The following is a 25,738-nucleotide window of genomic DNA, read 5'->3' as shown; positions in this document are numbered from 1 at the left end:
ATTTTTTATTAAATCTTTAATATTTATAAAATAATATCAAATGAAAAAAAGCAAATGTATTATGTCTTAAAAATATAAAAATATTTTATATCTTAGAAAACATTGTATGAAAAATATTAGCATTCATCTTTTACTTGACATTTTTTTTTACTTTTCATTTATTGATAGGTTTCAGGGGATATATGGCTTTTGTTCTCGGTTGGTGCCGTGAAAGCCATGTGCAATGTTTAGAACCCGCCATGCTACAGTTACGCTTTTGTTTTGTCAAAAGGGCTTAAAATATTTTAAAAAAAAAAAAGGTTTACAAGTTGTTTCATAACAATCACCGACAGTTCACCCCATTTCATTTAATGTATAACTTATCTGATAAACAATCATTTAAACAAAAATAAGATTATTCTCCTAGCTTGATAACATGAGATTTCCTATAGTAGATAGAAATGTCTATAATTGGCCATTAAAAATAATTTCCCTAGAATAATTTTTTTGGAAGGTATTGAAAGACACTTCAATTAAGGAGAAAAAAATATAAAGTTGGAGGATGAGACATTCTCAAAAGAAAATTATATATAAAAAATCCTATAAATCCTATAAAGAAAAATATAATAACGAAAACATAACAGTTTATGGACAGTATATACACAATTATAAATTTTAATTTTAATTATGTTAATTAATTAGAATTATGCTAGAAGAAATAATAGATATCCTAATGGATTCACTAATGCTAACCTTATAGCCTGTCTTAATTTCATTGGACTTGAGATATATATTGCTCAAAAATTATGCAATCTAATCCATAGCATTAAAGATTCCCCTTCCACTTCTCTTGTGGATAAGTGAGATAGTATTTTAAGCCTAATATTTGTCTTTTCCTTTCGATGCCTACTAATTTTATGATACAACTATAATAACAAAAAAAAAATTATAAGCAAATGCTATCTCATATATATTCATATATGTCTTTGATAAATATCAATGCCACGCCCTATGGGACATGTCTAATAAAAGTATAAAATATAAATTGAATATAACCATATAATCATTTATAAATTATCAAAATTAATTAATTTATCTCTGTATGCCCTCATCATGACCACACACACATTCTTTCCTACTGAGTTGCTATTAAAATCTTAAGACTATACTCATAATGGTGAATAAAATAAAATTATGGTTTCGTCTCATACTCCCAAAATTTAAGAGGGAAAAGAAAATATTTAATAGAAAAAAAAATGAAACATATTCCATTGCGAAAGTTTATAAATTGATCAAACTTAATACAAATAACAAAAATCAAATAAGAAAAACGTAAAGATAAAAACCAAAAGTCAAAAAAACTAAAAAATGCATATATTTAGATGAAGTAAAACGTATAGATATCATTTCCTTGATTCCATTTGTATCAATCTATTTAAACATGTTCTAGGGCTCTATTTGGATGAAGTAAAAATGGGAAAAAAAATATTGAAAAGAGCGATTTTATGTTAAAAGAATAATAAATTTCCCTTGTTTGAATGTTTTGAATTTTAGTTGGAGGAAATAAAATAAATAAGCGGAACCTATAATTTTGTTCTTTTCATCATAATCGTGATTTGAACACTATATGGAAGCTTAATTATATAAAATTTTTAGTGTTAAATAATTTTTAAATTATAAAAAAATATTTTTGAAAAAATATATAAAATATTATATTAATTTATTTTTTAGTAAATAAATTTATTATTATCATACAAATATTACTCTATTTAATTTTTATTCTACTTTTATCCATTCAAATAAATAAAAGAATTTTTTTATTTTTACTTATTTAAATGATAAATTTTTTTACTTTACTTTTCTTATTTTATTTCTTTCTTTTTATTTTATCTATTCATCCAAACTGTTAATATAAACTTCTTGTATTTTTCAAGCTTCATTCATTGAATTCAAAATCATATAACTTTGCTAATTAGTAATGTATTTGGTGAGTAATATTAGTATTAATTTAAATTTAAACAATTATTATATTTAATTAACTTTTAAATTAATTAACATTGAAATTCACCTTTTTACCTTACACGTTCATCGAAGCCAAAGTAATACTTACCAATATAGTTGATATTTTGAACTCAATAAGTTGATGGGTAATAAGCAACAATATATGCGCAGTTGATATTTTGAAGTAAACAAGTTATCGGGTAATAATCAAACAACGGTCTTTTCTGCATCTGCTAAGGGTGAATGTTTTTTCTCTCATCACATGACATGAAGAGATTCTCTTGATACTATACCACATAACACTAATAAAATAATCAGTGCCAAACTGTACAGAATCGACCAGTGTCTACTTCATGGTCATTGGTCAAACTAAAATTTTTCTGTCAGTAACTTTCAAATAATTAAGGTCCCTCGTGGAAACAGATCGATCCTCTGCAGTTTTCAAAAGCAATTGTCCCAATTCATCAACTGAAGTGTAAAAAAAGAATGAGAAACGTAAGAATTGTAACGAGTAATATGAAATATGATGGTAAATTTCATCCATCCTTCAGGGTGAAAGAACTCAGAGAGAATCCACTCTCCGCAGTTCTTGTATATAATATTAAGGAAACATTCACAGGTTGAATTTAAATATTTAATGGTAGTATATTTATTAAAAATAAACAATTATTATCCTTTTGGTATGTTAATTATTTTTTAATAAAATCTGTTATTATTAAATAATTCATATTAATTTTAAGAATTAAAGTTAATAGAAAATGTAATCTTTCATAAGACTCTAATTTCTTTTCTATTCTTTCTGATTTTTTTAAGACACATTTTAGATATTGTTAGTGATTTTTTTTAGTAAGATACTTTATATTTTTATAAAATATTTATTATATTTTCTATTTATTCTTAATAAAATGAGTTTCTGAAAACTTAAATTAAAATTGATAAGAATAAAAATTCATAATAGAATTAAGTAGAATATTATTAAATAAAAATAAAAATTATTATATTATAATATTTTTAATTAATTAAAAAATTCAATTATTTCTAACCATTTTTATTGAACTATATATTTTAGTTAAATGTGTCTTATTATTATTATTGTTATTATTATTATTATTATTATTATTATAAAGTATTCGTAGTTACGTGGATGTAGCATATTTTTCTAATATTAAAATTATGAATTAAATTTCTTTTTATTGTAATAATTATTTTTTTTATTTTTTTTAAATGTTAACTTTATCTAATTATCTTATAGAAATAAAAAGTATCAAAATAATAGGAGGTTTAATGAGATAGTAAGGCACCTCAATAGGATTAAAAATTTGCAATCTAACATTCAAATTGGATAGATACTGAATTATATTTAAAAAAATTGAATCTAATTTATTTTTAAAAGTTATTTATTGTGAGGAGAATTATTCTAATATTTATAAAGAATATTCTAACTCTAATCTTAATTAATTTAGGACATTTTAACATGAATTAGAAAAATACATGCTTAATTTGATTGATTGAACTTTAATTTATGTTGCACTCCACTTAAGCAATCAAACTCGCTTTACTTGCTCTAATATTGAAGTTTTGTTACTCTCTCTCAAATTACCAAGTTTTGTATTGTGGTATCAATTTGTTTTTAAACTCTTAAAAGTGTTTAACCTCCAAATGTTGTGCTTAAGATTATTTGGTGCTATTATGCTAAGATAGGATAATGTCAATAATAACACTTGGAATAGTTTAAGAATTTATTGTTATAAAATTAAGCTTAATTATATTTTTACCACTATAAAAATAGTTTTCTTTAAAATTAGTCTTAAAAAAATATTAAAGTTTAGTCCTTAATATTTATAAAATATTTGAAATTAATACACGTAATTAATTGTATTATATTAAATGATGAGCTTTAGATAATAAAATTTCAACTCACGTTATCATATATTTAATTATTTTTAATATATATTGTTGAAATATTAACATTTGCAAGAGGGTTCCTGAATTTATTTTTCTCAAGCTTTCTTCTTTACTCTCTCCCATCCCAACAACACTATCCTCTCCAACATTAATCGGTAGAACACCTATCTTGGCCTCAATTTTTGTCTCCAACTTCACCTTCAATGCCCCATGGTCTAATGAGGACTAGCAAGGGTAGAAATTAATTTTAAAAGATACTACTTTTATAAAAATCAAAAACATAATTAAACTTAAAAATTATTATATATAAATAAAAAATATCGACAAAAAATCAAAGATTACACGTAATCAAAGAGTTATAAGGGAAAAGAAGTATTCATCATAAAAAATATTTTTTAAGTATAAAAAGAATTATTAATATCAGAAAGCCATACTTTCAAACTTCTGAACAATATTTTGTTCACTCTAATCCAAATATAAATTCTCATATATTAGCAGAAATTATTAATTTTTATAATAATTAATTTAAAAGTCACATCTATTCTGTATTATATATTTTTTAATATTAAAACTGTATAAAAGATAAACTCATAATAAGATAAAATTTGATAAAACTTTCATTTCTTAACACATTTATTTTATATATGTAAACTATATTTTTAAATTTAAATGCACCAATAATTATTATATTTTTCAGTCAATATGTAATATACAAACATTAATCAGCATCCTTAGAATAATGCTTCAAGAATAAAAAGTAAAACATTTTATTTAAAAATATCCTAATGCACTTTCTGTCGTGATGTTGGATGCAGTTTAACTGGTCTTTAATACAACATTGTCAATTTCAATTTATCAATTAATGGAGCCAGAGCATTGATTAACGAAACGGTATCTAACAATAAGAAAATAGAGTTCATTTATGATTTATGCTAGGGTCCAAGCGGAGCACAAGGAAAGGAGCATGAACGTGAAAGCCAGTCCAGATTCCTCTCGTGTCAAATTTAGCAGCCCCTTCCTCTCTCGATCTCGATCTAAGATGTTTCCACCAACTTGGTCGACCACTTTTTACAATTTGAGAATTTAAGATTCACACGAGTTCCCTCTCTTGCTCCTTCCTATAACCATTTGATTTGACAAAGGTTAAACCACTTTATTGTGTTGAATGAGACCAAGGCGGCCATAGACACAGCAACCTCAACAGTGTCCCTTTCTGAGCCTACCATTATTATTCAAACACTCAACTTCCAATCTGTAAAAAATATAATTAAAATTAAAAAAGAATAAAAACAATGTTGAAAAGATTCCAAGACAACTGGCTCGTGACTCATGACCCACAACAACTTTGACATAGTAGCTCTTATATACCCCTTCATACTTTTCCACTTATGCATCATTCACTCCTTTGCACCCAAAATTCTTTGCATTTTCGTTCTCTTCTTTATCTCCCACTGCAAAAGCACTAAATGGGTCGGCTTAATCTCATACTCTTGTGGTCACTCTCTTTAACACTCTGTCTTTATCCATATAATACCTTCGCCCAGCTTAGTCCAAACCACTATGCTAACATTTGCCCCAATGTTGAAAGCATAGTTAAACAAGTCGTTACTACGAAATTCCAACAAACCTTTGTTACAGTTCCTGCCACCCTTCGTCTCTTCTTCCACGATTGCTTTGTCCAGGTAATTAATTAATTGCATAACTTTTATTATCCATATAATTACAATGCTCTAATTATAAAGAATAAATAACGCTTTACACTACGTCATGGGTATCTTTTTTATTAGCCATAATGCTAATTTTGTGGTGTTTGCTATATTAAAGGGTTGTGATGGTTCGGTTTTGGTGGCATCCACCGGAAATAACAAAGCAGAGAAGGATCACCCTGATAATCTGTCATTGGCTGGTGATGGGTTTGACACAGTGATAAAAGCAAAAGCTGCGCTAGATGCTGTTCCCCAGTGCAGGAACAAAGTCTCATGCGCTGATATTCTTGCTTTGGCTACCCGGGATGTTATTTCACTGGTTTGTTCTTTAAATAACTCTAATTCTTGTAAACATCATTTCATTTTTGAATAATCACATTTTTATGAGGAGTTTCAGATAAACTCATTTTTAATTTATTTTAGTAAACTTTTTTATTTTGTGACTTGTTTCAATAAAATTAATCATTAAAATTTTACTATGATAAAAAATTATTAACTAAATATTGAATTGAAGTGTTTATCTAAATGTACTAAAGATTTATTAGGAGCTTAATTAGTAAATGTGAGTGGATGTGCAGGCTGGTGGACCTTCGTACACGGTTGAATTGGGAAGATTTGATGGGTTAGTTTCAAGAGCTTCGGATGTAAATGGAAGACTTCCTCAGCCAAGTTTCAATTTGAATAAGCTGAATACCCTGTTTGCCTCAAACGGGCTTACCCAAACCGACATGATTGCCCTCTCAGGTAATGCCCGTGCAACTGCGTAAAATGGGTCCTATTAGCTTACTTTTTAAGTGATTCCGTGTCAAAAGAGTATTTGAATTGGCCGTTTAATTTATTAAACTTTGAAAAATGGGCAAAAGGTTAAATCAATCTCATTCAAATAATCTGTTTTTGTTAACATTATTTAAAAAATAAAATATCATTATTTTTAATTTTTTAAACATATTTTTTTATATAAAAACGTGTGTTTAGAAGAAGCTCAAACAAGCAACTTCATAATGATAATAATAAGAGATTCCTGTATTAAATATAATAAAACACATTATTTGAAAATTTTTAATTGAAATCCTAATAAATCCATGTTTATATGTCAATTTAATAAAATAGTCGTTTATTTCTTTAACAAATTTTTAAAGAATAAATCATAAACATAGTTAATTTATATGTAAAATTAAGGCCTAAGCATCCAATCAGAAATCACTAAAAAATAACATAGAAAGCCAAGCTGGAAGCTTGCGAGGGCACATGCACGTTCAAAACAGCAGCTAGAAAATGAACCCTCGTTCTGATCCCAAGTCTGAACCAACAGCACTTTAATTTGTAGTGTAGCGCACGTTCCTTGCTCTCTCAACGTGCTTAATTGTGATATTTTAGGTGCACACACCCTTGGATTCTCCCACTGCAGCAGGTTCGCCAATAGAATATACAGCTTCAGCAGCAGAGGTCCAGTGGACCCATCATTGAACAACCAATACGCAACCCAATTACAACAAATGTGCCCAAGGAACGTTGATCCAAGGATAGCCATCAACATGGACCCAACCACTCCTCGGACATTCGACAATGCTTATTACAAGAACCTTCAGCAAGGAATGGGCCTTTTCACTTCTGATCAAATTCTCTTTACGGACCCCAAGTCTAGGAACACAGTTAATTCCTTTGCTTCCAATAGTAACACCTTCAACGCCAACTTCGTTGCTGCCATGACCAAACTGGGTCGCGTTGGAGTCAAGACCGCAAGAAATGGCAAAATTCGTACCGATTGTTCCGTGCTTTAGATGATAACAAAGTCGCAAACAGTGCATGGTTTTAATGCGGGGAATTCGCAAGGGGGTAGCCAGATTATTTGTTGTTAATAAATTTGTTTCCTTAATAATTTAAGACTTGTTTGGATGGTCTGGGAAAGGAAGTTAAGGAAAGAAGGTTAAGGATAAGTTTTTATTTGTTGTAATGTTCAAAATAATTCAAAGTCCTCAAAATTTAAGAACTTTGAATTGTTTATAAAAATGAATGTGTTACCCAAGGGAAAAAAAATCAATAAATGAATTTTAGACTTCTTGAACCTTTATCATTTTTTTATTAACATTGACATTCAATTTTTAGATCAAATAATGATATGTGGATATTGTTTAACATGGAGTTTATATTTGTTAGAATGTTTAAAATAATTCAAAGTCCTCGAAGATTAAGAACTTTGAATTGTTCATAAAAATGAATATGTTACCCGAAAAAAAAATTCAATAAATGGATTTTAGACTACTTGAACCTTTATTATTCTTTTATTAACATTGACATTTAATTTTTAGATCAAATAATGATATGTGGATATTTTTAACATTGAATTTTTATTTGTTGTAATGTTGAAAATAATTCCAAGTCCTCGAAAATTAAGAACTTTGAATTGTTCATAAAAATTACTGTTACCCAAAAAATAATCGATAAATGAATTTTAGATTACTTGAACCTTTATCATTTTTTATTAACATTGACATCCAATTTTTGGATTAAATAATGATACGTGGATATTTTTTAACATTAAGTAACTTTCATTTAGAATATTTCACATAATTTTTTTTACAATACTTGTCATTGTTAATTTAAAACTTCTCAAGACAAGACTTGTAATATTTGTCATAAAAAGCTTGATCAAAGTTAAACTCTCGTGTGACGAAAGATTTGTAATCTTCAACTTCTTTCGTACTACTCTCTCCGGTGTCCAAACACACCGACCAACGTATTTTCTTTCATGTTTAATTTAGGTTTTTTAGAAGCAAGGAAAGCCATTGATTTCTTTATTAAAATTTAATTATGGTTGATTTCTCCACTGTCATTTTTTTATTTTTCTCAAATAAATTTTCTCCTTTATTTGTCGCTGGTGATAATCAACTTCACCGTACGAATACAACAGTATAACAAACAACGCAAGTGCCAAACTATAATATTTGCTGACCGTGTTTGTAATAATTATGTTTCAATCATTTTCAAGACCATGTGAACGATCTTATGCTTACATTCAGCCTCCTTTATTTTCTATATAAAATAAAACAATTACATCACTCAAAAAATTAAATGAAATAAAAGAAAACTTCACATACAATAAGAAAATGACAACTTGAAATGCATTTACCATAACATTAGCCATCAACATATAATTAATTAAGATAAGAAGCACATACTAAAATTCAAACGCGGAGCGGGAGAACAAAAACAAGGGCAACATCAAAACAAAAAGAATTTTTCGAGAGATCAGTAAAGTTGAACAAACATATTGACTCCTTTAACCAAAAGGTCAAATGAGAAAAAATGCACCAGTGACTAGTCTTGGTTTATCAGGATATATGGCACCAATGAAGCCACAAAGGTATCCAAGAATCTGCATTATGCCTATAGGCGCCACGGAATCACCAAAGGAAAAGGGTTAACCACTTGTGTCAAGGGTAAAATTGAAATTCAAATTCATGCACTTCGGGTGTGTAGTGCCTTGTCAAAATCCCTTCAATTAGTTGAGCCAACTTGGGTAAGTGAAGGGAGAGTAGTGTAAATGAGCCATCTGCATACCTATCTGGCTTGTTCACCTTTCATGGTAAACTTTTCCATTCGCAGCTTCACTACAAGTTGAGACTATTCAATAAAAATCACTCAAGAAGCTACAATATGGCTAGCAGCACCAGAAATCAAGAAATATACAGAGACAATTAGAGGGCTAGAAATTGGATAGCCATGCCAAAAAAATAAATACGCTCACTTATCATAATCTGCAAACAAATGCTCCAGGAAAAAATGTTAAAAGACACGCTGGGCAACTAGGTAAGAGATATCACTCAACTGGTAAGTAACTTATCGTCAAGGAAAACACACTAGTCTCCAAATATAACCAAGACAAAGGAAGCAGATCTATGATCATATATCCTTATACATATCTATATTCTGCTCACTTAAATGCCAAAATCTCTATTACAAGACACGACTCAATAGTGTGATGTTGAGGACTCTTGCAAAGACTCTTGGAATCACAAATGCTCGATAGCATGTGGGAATTAAATACTCTTCAAACAACACATGAGAAGCATGCCAAAACCATCTAATTCATTCAAAACAGCTATAAATTCATTTCTAATCGTTAAACCCAATAAATAATTTATATTAAAGCACAAGTATAAGTGAAATTTGAAAAAGAAGGGTAACAATATTTGAAACTATTGTTCTTTTTGAGTTACCCACGTACACAATAGATCATTACTTTTGCTGCTCCCTCTACCTACCAGGGAAAATACCAATCTTTCATAACCTTCAAGATACTTAATTATCCGAGATTGTATTCAAATAGGTGTCTTACCATGACCATCATGCCCCCACCGAAAAAATAAAATGAAATAAATTATTAAGGCTTTAGGTTAGAATCTAAAGGACTATGATTTGAAGTTTCAACTGAAGCCTTATGTGGAAAACACACACATCCAAGAATAAGTTAAAATCAACAGATTCAGGCTAAGGACTCTATAGTCTGAACCATGTCAAATGCAACTAAAGTATACAGAAGGCCAGAAACTAACAACTTGGAATCAAAAGTCAAGGATGTGGTTGCACATTCATGTCTTTTTTACACAACAAAGAAAGCACATTTGCACATCTCATGTTTACTACATGAAATTCAATCCTTGGCAAAAAGAATCACACCCGCCCTACCGAATGTTATTAATGAATTTGTTATGATCAAAAGTTAAAAATAGAACTATATAGATCATTGACATCTATAGATCCCTAAGTAGCGCATGTAAAATCAAAAAACTTGTTTTCTGTTTAAATATGCATTATTCATACAAAAATTGTTTGTTGTTGCTCTGGAATCTTTCATTTTCATTCTCTGCTATTTGGACCTTTAGAAAAACCAAAAAGTAAATGAAGAGAAGAAACAGGAGTATGGTGCTTACACATCTAAAGACCAATTTGCATGCAATTAAAACAAACTAAAGGGATGATTAAATCATTCATTAGAGATGTAAATTCATGAGCGGACTTCGTACAAGCAAACACATAAGCTGTAATTTCCCACACACCCACAGCAATTATACTCAGAATTCAGAACAAAACAAAACTTGAGGAAGATTGAATATAAGCTTTACAAAAATTTCTTAATACAATGAAGAAATACCCTAATGATATCAAGAAGAGATCACAATCTGTTCAGTAAACTTTATTGTTCCAGTTTATTATATTTTATCATTTAACAAGTCATAATGTCCCAAACCAAATTTGTCAGCACTAAAGTCTAAAACCTATACAGAATATGGTCACTGAATTAAAAACTTCCCATATTTCCACTTATATGTCAGCAATGTTTGAGTGAAAAATCAATATCGGATTCAGGGTGGACCAACCCATTCCACTATCATTACTTTGAGGAAAATATTTATAGCTTGCATCAGTACACTGTTGAATCTGTTTTAGCTCATTCTTTTAATGCACGTACGCAAATCTTCTCAAAATGTAGTGACCAATCTTCCCCTAATATAGTAGGATTCAACTCTACTGCTGTTCTAAAGTCAGATATAGATGCAGAAACAGATCCAATTGGCTTTTGGACAAGCCTATTCATTGGTAGCCCATTCAAACCAGGATGGATTTGACCACTAAACTTATTTACAGACATCGGAGCAGCTAAATCCAAACAGGGTTTTATCAATTTTTTGAGGTAAACATCAAGTGCATTATTTAATAAGTTGGCTGCATCCGCTGAGACCTTAAATCCTTCCATTTCCAATTTTTGCTCCAACCTTTTCGTCAAAGAACAAGAATCAGGTAGCTGGCCAATGCTATGGCAGGTATCAGTAACAGTACCAGATGGTAATCCTTTGCATAAACGTTTTTGTGCTCTTCTATTGTAAGTGGGAATAGCAAGAGGTGCTCGAACAGGACTCCTAAAAACTTTCAGGCTTTCAGAATCCTGATCAACCTCCTCCCCGTCTTCCACAGCAGAGAGAGGTAGTCTACTACCTGTAGATTGTTGATCGATATTACTTTGCTGCTCATGAATTTTGGGGGCTGAATCCTCAAACCCGACGCTGTTGTTCTTCCCGTGAGGACCAAGAGGGCTGGGACGATCCCTGAATCTGCGGTCACGCAAATTTGGAGTCCTTCCTTTTCGAGGAGATTGAGGAAAATCCTTGCATAGAAACTGAAGATTGTTACACCCATTTGGTGTTTTCACATTCAAAGAACCTTCCACTTTGCTTTCTCTGCTCGGTGTCGTCTTGGCAAGACTAGCTTTTTTCAAGATTGACTTGAGTAAATGATTATGAAGAGGGACATTTTCTCTCCCAATAGTTGCTATGCAGAGCCTATCAAACTCATGTTTGCGAATTTTGAGACTCAGAAATCTCGTGAGAAGATTAAAGTACTTACATGCTTTCACACTACCAAGCCTCCTTTCAATCTGTAACTTCTGCTCTATCGTGTCTTCAGGGGAAAAATACCGCACTGCTGGCATACTGCTTCCCCAAGCTATCACCGCTGTAATCAGAATCAAAACCTCATACCATTAAAGAGAAACACAACAAGCCTCATATAGCAAAATTTCATAATGTCAGGAACAACAAAATCAAAATGTAATGTCAGTTCCAAATTCATCAATTTCAGTAATTAAAATAAACCATGACAAAGTAGAAACGCTACTGATTCGTGAGGAGTAAATTATAGCCAAATCCCAGATTCTAAAATTTTCAAAGCTAAAAACAAAGCATCCCATAATTCATTCGCTCAGTAGCTACCGACTAAGGGAACAATTGGTACTCTGGATCACTCTAATTTAACAAATGATAAGGTTAAGTAACAATTCAAATATATCGAAAAAGCGGTTAAGCAACTTCAAATCGATAATTGGACAAAATAGTGGACGAAGCTCGACGCGCGAAATGGATCAAGAATTGGAAACTGGCAACACGCAATGAAGCGGGAAAATAAAGCGAGAGAAGAGAATGCAAAACCTTAGAATTTGAATTGAGAGTGAAATGGTTGGTTCGAATTGCAATTATTGGATCAGTACAGTAGCAGCTTCTGCTTCGGAAGTTCGAGGAAAAGAAGGATTAGGGCTTGTTGCCAAGGATAGAGGAGAGAGGGACCTTGACCTTTCCGAAGCTTCTAAGTCGTAATGGTCAAAGGCACGTGCGTTTTGCAAATGCGTAACACTAGATGAGTTTATCTACGCCCTGATGCCAAACGTTGGAGGTCCCCAATCCCCATGTCAAAGCCCAACATAGCAATTATCAATCTACCACTAAAGTCATACACACTCCTTAACCATATTTTAAAAATTAAATTAAATTCATTGATTCCACTGTTTAAACCCACAATAGGTTAGCCATTCGATCTGTTTAATAGAAATAGGGCTAATTTCAAAATCGATGAGAATAAAAAAAATAGGCGGAATGTGTATAAAATCAATACAAGTCAGTTAAAAATTAATAATAAAAATTGATTCGAACTAATCAAATTTATTTTTTAATCATTTTAAAAATATATTTTAACTAAATAAAAGCTTAATGACAAGTTATAAGAACTCATGTACATAAATTTTTATTGTTGATTTTTTAACAGAAAATATGTTCATTTTATGTCGGTTTAAAATGTAATTTGTCTTAATTTATAAACATTTTATGTTTATCTATTATTTAATATTATATTCAATATTATATCATCAATTCAATCACAGTTTAATTATGGTGGAATCATTGATAAACTTTGAATCAATATCTTTATTAATTCTATGATAAGTTTAATTTTTAAAAATTGATTCTATATTTAATGCACAATAACATAAGCAGGAAAAAAAAATATGTGCGTCTGTTCACGAATATGATGTATTATATACATATTGGAAGATAATTTTATTCCATTACCTCCTTTAATTCATCGTGTGTGTCTTTCGTTATTAGATTTGAATTTGTGCATTTTTTACTTATTATTTTCTCGCTTATTAGCATCACTTAGTTATTATATTATATTCTCTGATCTTATCAACGGATCCTTAATATTTTACAAATTTTACAAATGTGTCAAGTATAAAAAATATTTACCTAAAATTGTCGTAAAATAAGGAGAGAAAAATTAGTCATTCATATACAAAATAAAGTTAAGGTTGCATATTAAATTAAAAGTTTTGTTAGGAGCTGAATTTAAATATTTATAAATAAAAAAATTATAAAAAAAATATAATTATTATATTAAAGTTATAAAAATATAATAAATATTTTTCATTCTAATAACTGCTTATCAGTTAACAAAACCCTTAAATTAATTAGGTTAAGAATATTTTAAAACTCTATTCATTTGATAGGTTAGCCTTTCAAAAGTTAAGACTCTTATATTATCACTTAAATGGATCCCACTGATTTCTACATAAGGGATTTCATGAATGACAACCCTAAGAATACAAGAATTTAATATTTAAAAGGTATATACAATGTGTAACGAAGAAAAAGATAATTTATATATCAAAAAATATTTTTATAATAATAATAAATTTTTATCCTATTAAAAATTTAATGATAATATAATAACGATAAATTAATGATATAATAGTTGACGGTAAAATATAATTTTAAATATTTTTAAAATGTTTTTGATCTTTTTTATAAGAAATAAAATAAAATATTTTTTTAATCTTTATTATAAAAAATAAATAATAGATTCAAGATGTATTAATTGTTATATTTTTTTATATTTTTTTTATTATCATTAAATATACAAATTATTAACTGCACCATTTAATATTATGGATATTTTTTTGAAATAAAATTTATATTTATAGAAAACATAATAGACTTAATTACTTTCCTTTGTCCTAATTTAGTCTTTTGTTTTTTATAAAAAGTATTGGAAGAAGTAAATTTTAACAAAAAAAATATATTTAAGAAGTACTTTCAAACTATATTATTTTTATAAAGATGAAAAATATAATTAAGCTTATTTTTTAATAATATAATTTTTATTATATATATTTTATTAATATTTTTCTATTACTTTAAAAATTATTTTCAATAAAATATAAAACAAAACTTAATCATTCTCACACAAAATCTCATCTCACCATTTTGTGAAAAAAAATTAGTAACAAGTCTCATAAAAAATATTATTTTACACTTTTATAAAAGAAATTCAAACACATGAAAACTTTTTCATCCTTACTTAATATTTTTTAAAAAACAGACAAATCATAAAAGAGAAAATGATTGTTATGACAGAATTGACAATTAGAAATTAAAATGAAATGATGTAATTTGTTTCTTTTGTTTAGAAAAGTATTGCAAATTTTAATTTTTTAAAAAATTTTCAACCAATGAACAAGTGTACCTATTAATGGAAGGAGATGTTTTAGATCCTCCTAATATCATTTTCATGGAGACTATATTTTTTCTTGAGGTTATTTATATATTTTTAATTTAATTATATTTAATTATGTTAAAATAATTATTAATTATACTTAATTATTACTACTACTTAACAATTTTATAATAATGATAATCTTCTTGTCTATATGTTACCTTAATGATCATAAAAAGTAAAAAATTAAATAAGAGTATTAAAAAAACATCATATTTTTTACTTAATTAACTTTTCAGAAATTTAAGTGATCAATTAATTATTTTAATTCCTAAACATAAATTACCTCTTAATTCTTTTAACATAAATTGATTAGCTAAGATTTATTATTGACTAATTAATTCAAGAATAATAATAGCATAAAAAAGGTGATTATAATTAAAAATAATAATACATATTATAAAATTAAATTAAGGTTGAAAAAGAGTTACATTACAAGAATTTGTCACGATCCCATAACGAAAGATATTTAGTTACACACAATTATATAGATAAAAGTAAAGGTAAATAAACACAAAAAATTCATAATCATAGATAATAAACAATAAAAAAAAACCTCATGATTAATATAATTTGACTAGAAGCACACATTTGTTGTGAGAAAAATAAAAAAGAGATAGAAAAAAGAACTAAGTATTTAGTGTTAAGCATTTTTAACAAAACGAGTTGAACTTTTATATAAAATAATTTAGCTAGTTTAAAATATAAAATAACAATTTAAAAAAAAAGACTAAATTTTGATAAATAAATGGTAAAATGACAATTTATAATAAAAATATGGTTTAATCTAATATTGTTATTCAAATTTTAAAATTTGTTAAATGGTTGTGTTTTCAAATTAGTCATTAGTCAAACTAGTTATTGGTTCAACTGTTTTTCAATATCCTACATATACTCTTTATATTTATACCATTTATTTATGTAAATATTTTCTCACTTTTTCTTCATCTTTTATCAAAGTTAAAACTCAAATAATCATTCACATAGATACAAGTGATACATACTATGAAGAAATGGTAGAGTGACAAATTATAGAAGATTTCATAATGAAGGCACCAAAAAAAAAATACATGAAATTGATACTTGAAAAGGATATTCAATGTAAAACTAATTTCTCAAATAGGCATACACAACCGTGAAGAAGAATATAACTGCTGTTCAATGACTACTTTTATGAAAATCTAGTTTACATAGAGACTTAATTCTGACAAATGTTTTAAATTTAAGCAAGTATTCGTTCGTTCTTATTGTTGAAGCTCATAGCAATCATAATGACTATTTTTAAATGAATGTTGCAACTAGTAGAATAAGTCTATCACCGCTACAAAAATGCAATATTGCTATATGTACATTGGCATATAAATCACAAACTTATAATGTAGATGACTGTGTATGAATTGATGAAAGTATTGCAGTCTAGATGTTATAGAACATAGTAACGAGGTTTTTGGAGCTGCATACATAACAATGGGGACATTCAATGTTTGCGATAGGACAATGACATTACAAGGTAATCATGCCAAACCGATAATCATGCTCGAAGCAATGACATAACAAGACTTGTGGATTTCTCATGTATGTTTTTTTTTTTTTAATTCAAATAACAACATCAATGTAACACATTAAAGTAGTCTAATATACTGACTGATATTTTGCTACATCAAGAAGGAATATGTTGAGCGAGCATTATCTCAATTTGCAATTATAACATGGATCAGCACGTGCTTGGAAGCACATGTATATAATCAAATATATCTTATATGCATGCATCACATTGCATAACAATAATAACATGATTGTTAAAGAGGAACAACATATGATGGTTCTTTTTATTATTCCTATGACCATTTATAAAATGATCTATTAACAATTTAATCATACAGTGGTTTTGATCCCAATTTTTTTTAACTTACTTGCGAAGAAAAGCTAATCTTATAACATATTTACAAAGGAAAGTCATTATTTGTCCAACGTCAGACTTGGTAGAACATATTTGGGAATGTTTTAGTAGTGAAATTAACCAAAATTAAATGTTGTCTTAAATTTATAATATTTTATATTATATATTATTTTCAAAAAATAATAAATAGAATCTATTATAATCTATAATTACATAAAAACTGTGCATAAAATTATTTTATTTTCAATATTTTATTTTTTATAATGTGAAAAAATAAAATAAATCAGAAAATTTGTATTTAAAAATTAAAATAAATATTAATCACATATGGAAATGTGAGCTAACTTATAGAACACATCTAATAATAAATTTTAAGAATTACATAATTAGAGATAAGAGTTTCTTAAATAGTAAAAATTAAAGTAATATTTATGAAATTTACATAAAATAATAAAAATTTAATTTAAATACACTAATATTGTAAAATTATAGATTGTCATATAAATTTAAAATATATTTTTATAATAATTAATATAAAAATTATAGCTTTAATGTATTTTAATAGATGTTCACACATGTATTAAAATTAGTAGCAAATTTATTTAAATAATACTATTTTTAGAACAATTTTTTAAAATAGAATCTTTTTAAAACATATTCCCTGTCTTATACGAATTTTAGCCAGGTCAACACCTGTATCGTACCTGCATATCTGATAGCATATTTTTATTAATTTTTTAATAGATCATCGTTTGCATCCATCGGATACATATTCAGATGTTGACATATGGTGGAGAGAGAATAAGTATTGCCCAAACAAGAGCATCAAACGAGAGACGGTTTGGATAGTGACATATGTTGCATGCAAAATGGTATCGACTAGTTAAGAGTGATAGGCGTATCACTGGTCAAACTGCGGTAAAGCTATCGTGCAATACACATGGAAGCGTGACTTGTGTCATTATCTTCTAGTATTAATTCAGATACACTCTTTTATCTAATTTTTATGGGCTATATATATATAATCATTCCACAAATGTGCACATCTTTGCCCTAGAGGAAGGAAGAAAAATACAAAAAGTGATATTATAAGGTTAGTTAAATTATAGTTTTATGTTTTTAATTTTTTTTATTATGAGTTTTATTTATTTGTAGTCTATAGAAAAATGTAATATTTTATGTTAGTTATTTATATGAAATTGATTTTTTTAATTAGTAGTTAAAATAAAATTGTATTAGTATGATGAAAATTTGTTTTAAAAAAATAATATATAAATAATGTCAAGATTTTATTTATGTATAATTGTACTAACTTATTATGTATAAATGATTAAAAATTTGTAGATATTATTTAAAAATTACAAATTAATGGGAACAAATATAAAAATGATGTAAAAGAATTTAATAAAGATAATAAATTATGATATAAAAATATAATATGATATAAGTAAACTATATAAATACGATTTGACATATAAGTTTTTAATGTGTAATAAAATTTTATGAACATTTTGTATTTGTGTTTTAAATAAATTAATATAGTGTGAAAAAGAATAAACTGTTACTGTTTACGTTAGTTTTAATGCATATATGGCATTCAAACAATTTAATAATGAATATACAAATCTGTTGTGTAATTTATGTTGATAATTAATTATAATTATACTAATTTTATGGTGTTAGAATTGAAAAAAACAATAAAAATATAAATTAATGCAGTATTATTTAATCTTGCATGGTAGGTTCTTAAATTATTTATAAACTAAGAATTATGTTACTTTGTCCTTTATAAAATAAAATAAATATTGTAAATAAAAATAGTTTATTATAAATTTAATATGTTGTTAAAAAACTGTATTTATTAAAAAAATGTGTAAAATATGTAAAAATAGGAAATAAATATAGTTAAAAATAAATTAGTTTTATATAAAATAGAAAACATAAACAATTATTGACATAGTATAATTTAAAATAAAAAAATATTGTATATGTAAATACTTAATAAACAAGGTTTGATAACGTAAATAAAATATTTTTATCATTATATGTTTAATGTAAAATTTATATGATTTAAAATAAAATTATTAAATTTGACTGATTTAATTTGTTGTATGTGTATTTAATTTGTTAATACAAGATGACTGATTTTGTAATAATAGTATATTAGAATGGTCGAATATTCTTAAGTAATAAGGATGTTACTTTTGAATAAAATAATAAAATAATTAAAATTAAATGTGAAATAAATTTTGAGACATTAAAAAAAAGATTTATAAAAAATTAAAATTATCTATTAATCATGTTATATTTAGATTGATTTCATGATTTTTGATAAATTTAATTAGTAGACAATATACAATTATAGATATATGTTTAACTAAAATTTTGTTTCAGTTTATTCAAAATTATTCTACATTTAAAACATTTTTCATTAAATTATTTTTCATACCTTTAATTTACCCTCCTAATTAATCTTAACAATAATAAAGTTTATTACAAATTTTAATTAATTTTTTATGTTTTATTATGCAATTATCTTATTTTGAATATAACTAATTATCCATTTTTTTTATCTCAGTCAACTTAATATATTATTATTATGTTGTAATTATATACTTCTGTATTTTCAATTTACTATTTTATAAAAACACTAAACCAAAAATTTATTATATTCACAATTAAAAAAGAAAATTTATCTATTTTTCCTGACATTACGAAAATTTTTAAACAAATTTTACTATTTTTTTAGTTATTGCACTTAAACCTAAACATACTAACAAATTTTTTTAATTTAATACTAAACTTCAGGGTTAACAACAATTAATCAATTTTTAAATCTATTTTTTATCAGCAAAAGTTAATTCCAATATTACTTTTTTAATTATTTTCTTATTAAATTACAAAAAAAAAAATACAAACACTTAAATAAAATATACAAAAAAATATATGAAATTTCTATTTTTCACTAACCTATGTTACCTATTGAAAATAGACCTCCACTTTTATACCTCTCCGATACCGACAATTATAAACTTTCAAAACATAACAAACTGTTATTTTTTTTCTACAAATAAAATAAACTTATTTATTTCATAATTTTTTTTTTTAATTTTGCTCAGAATAACACTATAAAATCAAAAAATCGTTCCTAGAAATTTCACAGCAACAATGGAGAAAATACTTCTGATAGCGGCATTAATGGAAGACGAACCTTAGGGAGGGGAAAAAGAAGGGCTTCGAGGCATCAATTTTGACAAAAACACGTGTCAAAATTCAAGGTAATTTCACCATTGATGCTTCGATAGCGCAATTGAGGTGTCAGAAATAACACTACCTAGGATTTGAACATATGTCCCATTTTTTTCTAAGCATTCATTTTAAAAGACTATCGTCGCTATTGAGATAATACAAAACAGAACATGGCACATGATAATTATCATCTGTCTTTGGCCAATACATGTAAAATTATTAATTTATTTTTATTTTATTCGTCAAAATTCTTTGTTTCACGTGTCAACATCTCAATATATATGTATCGGATGGATGCAAATGATAATCTATTAAAAAATTAATAAAAATATACTATCGATATGCAGGTGCGATACAGGTGTTAACCTGACCAAAATTCATACCAGAAAAGAATATTTTAAAAAAACCTATTTTAAAAAATTGTTTTAAAAATAACATTATTTAAATAAATTTACCAAAATTAGTTAATAGTATGTGCAATGCATAAGTATTTTATTTTAAAATAAATATACATACAATATATAATAAAAATTATTTAAAATTTTAGTTTTATTTAAAAATTATTTTAATTAAACTATATAACTATAAATATTAAGTATCAAAATTATATAGATTTAATAGAATTTAATAATTTATTTAAAAATAATAAAAATAATATATGAGGTATTATGCATTTCACATAAACAAGGATATTTATAGAAAAATTAAAAATTCATATAAAATTATAACAAAATTAGTTAATGAATTTTATTTTAAAATATTAAAATAAAATTAAGAAAATAGAAAAAAATTAATGAAAAAATGTAATTTTCTCATATGATTTTAATTTTAAAGAGAATATATAATAATCTATAAAAAAAAGGATAATTTCTTAAATATATTTTTTATAGATAAAATATTTTTCATTTATTATATAGAAATTATTAAAATAAAATATTAATATAATATAACATCTGTTTTACGAAAATTTCACCATCAAATATGACTCAAATTCATGCTTGAGGTCAGCATCACAAGCATTTGCACCTTGGAAAATCTAGGGAAGGGTCTAGTACAAATTATAAAAATAAAAATAAAAGTAAGGTAACTTAAATCTCTTCAACTTCTTAGATAACTTCTACAGTATATAAAATGTCACCATCACTTGTCAATTACACAGCTTGGAAGAAATTGCTATCTCAAATAGTAGTCTTATCTGGAGTACTTATGCAAGACTTATAAGTAGACCACATACCCTTCCCACTCCAATTCCAACTATGCACAGTAGCCTTCAATAACCCTTAGAGAGAACTCCAAGTTACAAATTCAAAAATGTCATATTTGAACTGACAAAGTCTTGAAAGAATATAAATCTTTTCTTGAAAGGAAGATGCTCAGTTGCTCACTACCCTCTTCCCCTCTCTCTCAATGCTCGGTTACAGAATACTATTGTTTATATATTTTTGTTGGCAATTTTTTGTCCAAGTGTTTTTCAGGACACATTTTGTTCCATTGTCTTTTAATTTGAGAATGTTCATGTATTATATATATATATATATATAATACTTTATTCTTATTTTTCTCAAATTGGGATTTTCTCCTTCCTTTAAAATCATATTTTTCTAGTAGAAATTTCAACCATACCTTGTATACTCTCTCCTTTCTATAATTGATGTGCAAAGACAAATTCAATATCTGAGATTTTGTAAGATACTATTAGCTAGACAAATACATGTTGGAAAGGCTTCAAACATTTTTTATCCATTTTTTTGCTTTATTTTATATATTTTTGTCTTTCTTTATCTTATTTATACAAAAATGTTGTATAACTTTGTTATAAGAATAGAATTTTTCGTAGGAAAATGTTCTTATGTACTTAATTTTCACACTAGTCCCAACATGACAATTTTTGGTTGACAAGCATGTGAACTAATCTATTAACGTCATGAACCAGTAAATAAACTATAATCAATAGGTTTATGAATCAGAAGTAAAGAAAAGATAAATAAAAAATAAATAAATATAATAGATAATAATAAAAAGAAAAAAAAAAGGAAAAAGAGAGGACGGAACTAACGAGGTAAAATTTGAAATGTGGAAAATCAAGAGTGAGACAATCTAAAACCTTGACGATGCATAAAAATAACTTATGATCTACTTATTTACTCTTCAGAAATCGAAGACCAAAGACTAAATATAGAAGAAGAAGAAAACAATATTCTTAAAGTACAAAGCAGCAAAAACTGTTCAAGCATTAAACCAAGCAGAAGCAAAAACAACATTATGGCCTTTCCACGTGAGCACAATGTGTTCATCTTCCTTCTTCAGTCCCCATCCTGCAGCATGTTCATCCAACATGGCCTTCACCTCCGCAACACAGTCCTCACTGAAAGCGATTCCCTGAAAGCTTGCATTCCTCATTCGCTGTTCCCACCTGTTCTTAGGCTCAACCCTCTCTACCCTCTGAACCCCTTCATGCGCTATAACATTCTCAATCTTCCAGCATATATCTGACTCATACCACTGCCTTTGTTTGCTCCCTCTTGGAAGAAACGTGTCCACCGTGTCATACGGAATCCATAGATAGTTAAAGGCTGACTTTAGCCTACAAACCAAGTTATTGGATGTAAAATCTGCATCCTCATCAACCAAGATCACAACCGTTGGGTCCAAACTTCGAAGTGCTTTAAGGAACAAAGATCGCAAAGAGGAAGTGGAAGTAACAATAGAAGAAAAATCATAAATATAAGAGGACGGGTTTGTGTCAGGAATTGAAGATAGGGTTTCATCAGGGATATAATGAAGCATCATGTGACAGTTTATAACCAAAGCTTCACTTGGACGAGCCTCTGAAGCATAAACTAAATTTTGTTGTTGTTGCACTCTTAACTGTTCAATTAACACCGCAAACCCATCTTCGTAACTCGAAGAAACCGCTCTGAATTCCATGACAACGTTTCTCGACCTAGCGAAATTGATCAACTTTGTTCCAAGTTCTTCGTATGAAAGATCAAGCAAAGGTGGGATTTCTCTGCAGTTTGCATTAGCCACGGTGAGTTTGATTAAAGGAGGAACCTCGTGGCGGCTAGCGATGGCGTCAATGAGCGTGGGAATCTGCATGCAATGCGTTGAACTTAAGTCAACGATGTGGATAACAGAGAACCCTTCGGTAGCTTCTAGAATGGCGGAGTTAGCCGCAGTGAAACCAAAGCGGTGCCAGGGGGTTAAGTCAACGAAGTTGGCTAGTTGGATGACTGAGAATTTGTGTGTGTCTATGGTGAAATTGGTGCGTGCATCTTCTACCCCAACGAGCATCTTGCAAGTTCCCGTTTTGGCTGCGCGAGCGGTGAGGGCGCGAAGGAAACCAGAGGCCAAGCGTTGGTTAGAGTCACCGTCAGGCAGTGCTATGTTGTTGAGGACCCAAAGGATTTGTTGTGCAAGAGTTACGTCATTGGTTTCGATGGCGTTGGCACAGTGAACAAGTAACTGTTCCATGCAGTTTGTGTCGCCGAAGTTAGTTAAAGCCTTGGATGTTAGGAACCCTGTAGCAGGCCACGGTCTTGTTCTAGGAATTTGGTTTTTGTTCATGGAAGGGTTGGGGTTGGAGAGGGGTGTGATTTGGTGCAAAAGAGGTGTGAATTGCGTCATGGAAAGTGTGTGGAAATGGAAAGAGAAAAAAGTTGGAAGAGAAATAAGAGTAGGGAAAGAAGAATTAAGAAGAAAAGGGAGGAGATGAAGAGAAAGGACCCTTACTAGAAGTGGGTGTCTTTGCCATCGGGAAACGATCCAATTGTGGGTAAGATTTTGCAGAAGAGTTTGGGAGAATTGTGCAGATAAATAGACAGTTCAGCTTTTTCGTAAAGGATTATAGTATCGTTCTTCCCAATAGAGAGTGATCGGTGGAGAGGGAAACTCTCATCCCAAAAAATACATATTTGAAGTCAAATTCGGCAAAAGAGACCCTTCTTGGTAAAGTTCAGGCTTTTTCAGATGTGCATAACGGCCAAGTTAAGGCAAAAGGAGGAGTGGTATGAACATCACTTTCGTGGCTACAAAAGGTACTAATTCCACAAACCCTTTTCTGATTTTCCGTAGTTAAGAAAGAAAAAGAGTGAGAGAGATGGGTGTAAATATAAGGAGGATGAAGAAGAAGAGGTTAGCACCTGTGGCGTATGAGCACTGTTGGTGTTGGATTTTGGTGGCATGTGAAGTAGCCGGCCACCAAATTGTTTGTATTTGGGTGTTGGGATTTTGTCATGTAATGGTGGGCACTGTAGGGGGATTTGAGGCAGTTAAACTTTTGGCTCACTCTCTCACGGGCCATCACATATATAATAATAATTCAACAAATCATAATTTGTTCTGCGCTTCTTCCTGCCTTAGTACATGGTATATACCTAACTTTGTTTTACCTTCCTCAGTTTAATGCTGGGGAAATCTTGCTACCATAGAAAAACAAATATTTATGTTTAGACATGACATTTTTAAGAGTAAGTTTAGGATAATCAATTTTATTTAAATGCTAAAGTAAAAAAAATTAAGAGTAAATATATGATGTACTTTTAATTATCAGTTTTACGTTAGAATCATTCTTATCCATGTGAAAAGTTAAAAATTGTTATCTTTGACAAAGTGAATTCAAACAAGATGAATTGTTATTGATTTATTTTTTGTTTTTACAAGATAAATTGAGGATGAAGAATTATTTCAGAGAACCAACCAAGTTATAGATGTCAACATTTAAGGGATTTTGGAGAAAAAATTTTTAAATTAAAGAAGGGGATAGATAATTTTTTAAAATTTAAAAATTATATATTATTTATAATAATAAATTTATATTATATTTATTTTTAATATTAAAAAATTATTAAATAAAATATATTTAAAATTTATCTTCCAATCTTTTTTCTTTTCCTTTATAACTCTCTTTCTCATGTACAATCCTTAGCCTGTAAGTTCAAAATCCTCTAAAAGCACAATATAACTTCTGTAAAATCAACATCTAAACATGATTAATCCATATGAAAGAATGTAGTGCAATTTCATACATATAGAGAAAATTAATTAGATATAGCATATTGTAATTAAAAGTATTAAGTCCATCATTGTGAATGGAAAGACTGAGATGCAGAATTAAGATCATTAATCAACAAATTAACACAATGGAGAAATATACTAAAATATCAGAGCATACTTTTAATTTTAGGTAAAAGGAATGAACCCGAAATTCGGTGGATACTTGCACATTTTATGCACATTTTCTCCACTTATTTTGTCAACCATTTTGTAATTTTGTACATATCTTTCTGAATTACTATAAGTCTACTTTTCAACAAACTTTGGAGTTTAGCTAGCTGATCTTAGCTTTGTATATCAAACTAGTGCATACATGATTAAATTGTATATGAAATATAAACAGCGTAAGGGAATATAGGACAATCTCCAATAAATATCAGAAACTTTCAATGCAAATTGCGAGTGGACCTAAGTTAACTAATCTCTGATATATTAATTACATCGAAATTCGAAAGAAGTAATAGACAAAAATAAACTGAGAATCGCTGGTCAAAAAGTACTGTATATATTTGTCGGCTATACATCATTAGTTTTCTTCTTATCCTCGGTCCCATTCTCCTTT

At 28.0% G+C, this 25,738-nt stretch overlaps 3 protein-coding genes across 4 annotated transcripts; 1 reads left to right on the top strand and 2 right to left on the bottom strand.

Moving 5' to 3' along the window:
- Positions 1–5,265: 5,265 nt before the first annotated feature.
- LOC113857572 (peroxidase 73-like) lies at positions 5,266–7,660 on the top strand. Its single transcript, XM_027489606.1, has 4 exons — positions 5,266–5,567; positions 5,710–5,910; positions 6,170–6,335; positions 6,969–7,660. The coding sequence occupies exons 1-4, from the start codon at positions 5,352–5,354 to the stop codon at positions 7,370–7,372; spliced, it is 987 nt and encodes a 328-aa protein (XP_027345407.1). The 5' UTR covers positions 5,266–5,351; the 3' UTR covers positions 7,373–7,660.
- A 3,017-nt stretch (positions 7,661–10,677) lies between these two features.
- LOC113858950 lies at positions 10,678–12,723 on the bottom strand. Of its 2 annotated transcripts, XM_027491762.1 has the most exons (3): positions 12,578–12,723; positions 11,239–12,104; positions 10,839–11,169 (listed from the first exon to the last, which is right to left on the bottom strand). In XM_027491762.1, the coding sequence occupies exons 2-3, from the start codon at positions 12,079–12,081 to the stop codon at positions 11,044–11,046; spliced, it is 969 nt and encodes a 322-aa protein (XP_027347563.1). In that variant the 5' UTR covers positions 12,082–12,104; positions 12,578–12,723; the 3' UTR covers positions 10,839–11,043. The 2 variants fall into 2 exon arrangements, with proteins under 2 accessions (XP_027347562.1, XP_027347563.1); XM_027491761.1 differs by having other exon boundaries at positions 10,678–12,104.
- A 9,624-nt stretch (positions 12,724–22,347) lies between these two features.
- Positions 22,348–23,748, bottom strand: LOC113860169 (scarecrow-like protein 32). The gene has a single exon (XM_027492836.1). It carries the CDS (start codon positions 23,746–23,748, stop codon positions 22,348–22,350), a length of 1,401 nt encoding a protein of 466 aa, XP_027348637.1.
- Between the last annotated feature and the right edge of the window lie 1,990 nt (positions 23,749–25,738).

This window comes from Abrus precatorius, unplaced genomic scaffold (genome assembly GCF_003935025.1).
Source record: "Abrus precatorius isolate BTA unplaced genomic scaffold, Abrus_2018 Scaffold2, whole genome shotgun sequence".
In the NCBI taxonomy this organism is placed as follows: domain Eukaryota; kingdom Viridiplantae; phylum Streptophyta; class Magnoliopsida; order Fabales; family Fabaceae; genus Abrus; species Abrus precatorius.
The sequence above is the reverse complement of the archived record's forward strand: the minus strand, read 5'-3'. Positions and strand labels throughout refer to the sequence as shown.

Coding starts and splice junctions, on each gene's coding strand:
- LOC113857572 (XM_027489606.1), top strand. CDS start 5,352: ATGGGTCGGCTTAATCTCATACTCTTGTGGTCACTCTCTTTAACACTC. Junction 5,911..6,169: donor CCCGGGATGTTATTTCACTG/GTTTGTTCTTTA, acceptor GTGGATGTGCAG/GCTGGTGGACCTTCGTACAC. Junction 6,336..6,968: donor CGACATGATTGCCCTCTCAG/GTAATGCCCGTG, acceptor GTGATATTTTAG/GTGCACACACCCTTGGATTC.
- LOC113858950 (XM_027491761.1), bottom strand. CDS start 12,081: ATGCCAGCAGTGCGGTATTTTTCCCCTGAAGACACGATAGAGCAGAAG.
- LOC113860169 (XM_027492836.1), bottom strand. CDS start 23,748: ATGACGCAATTCACACCTCTTTTGCACCAAATCACACCCCTCTCCAAC.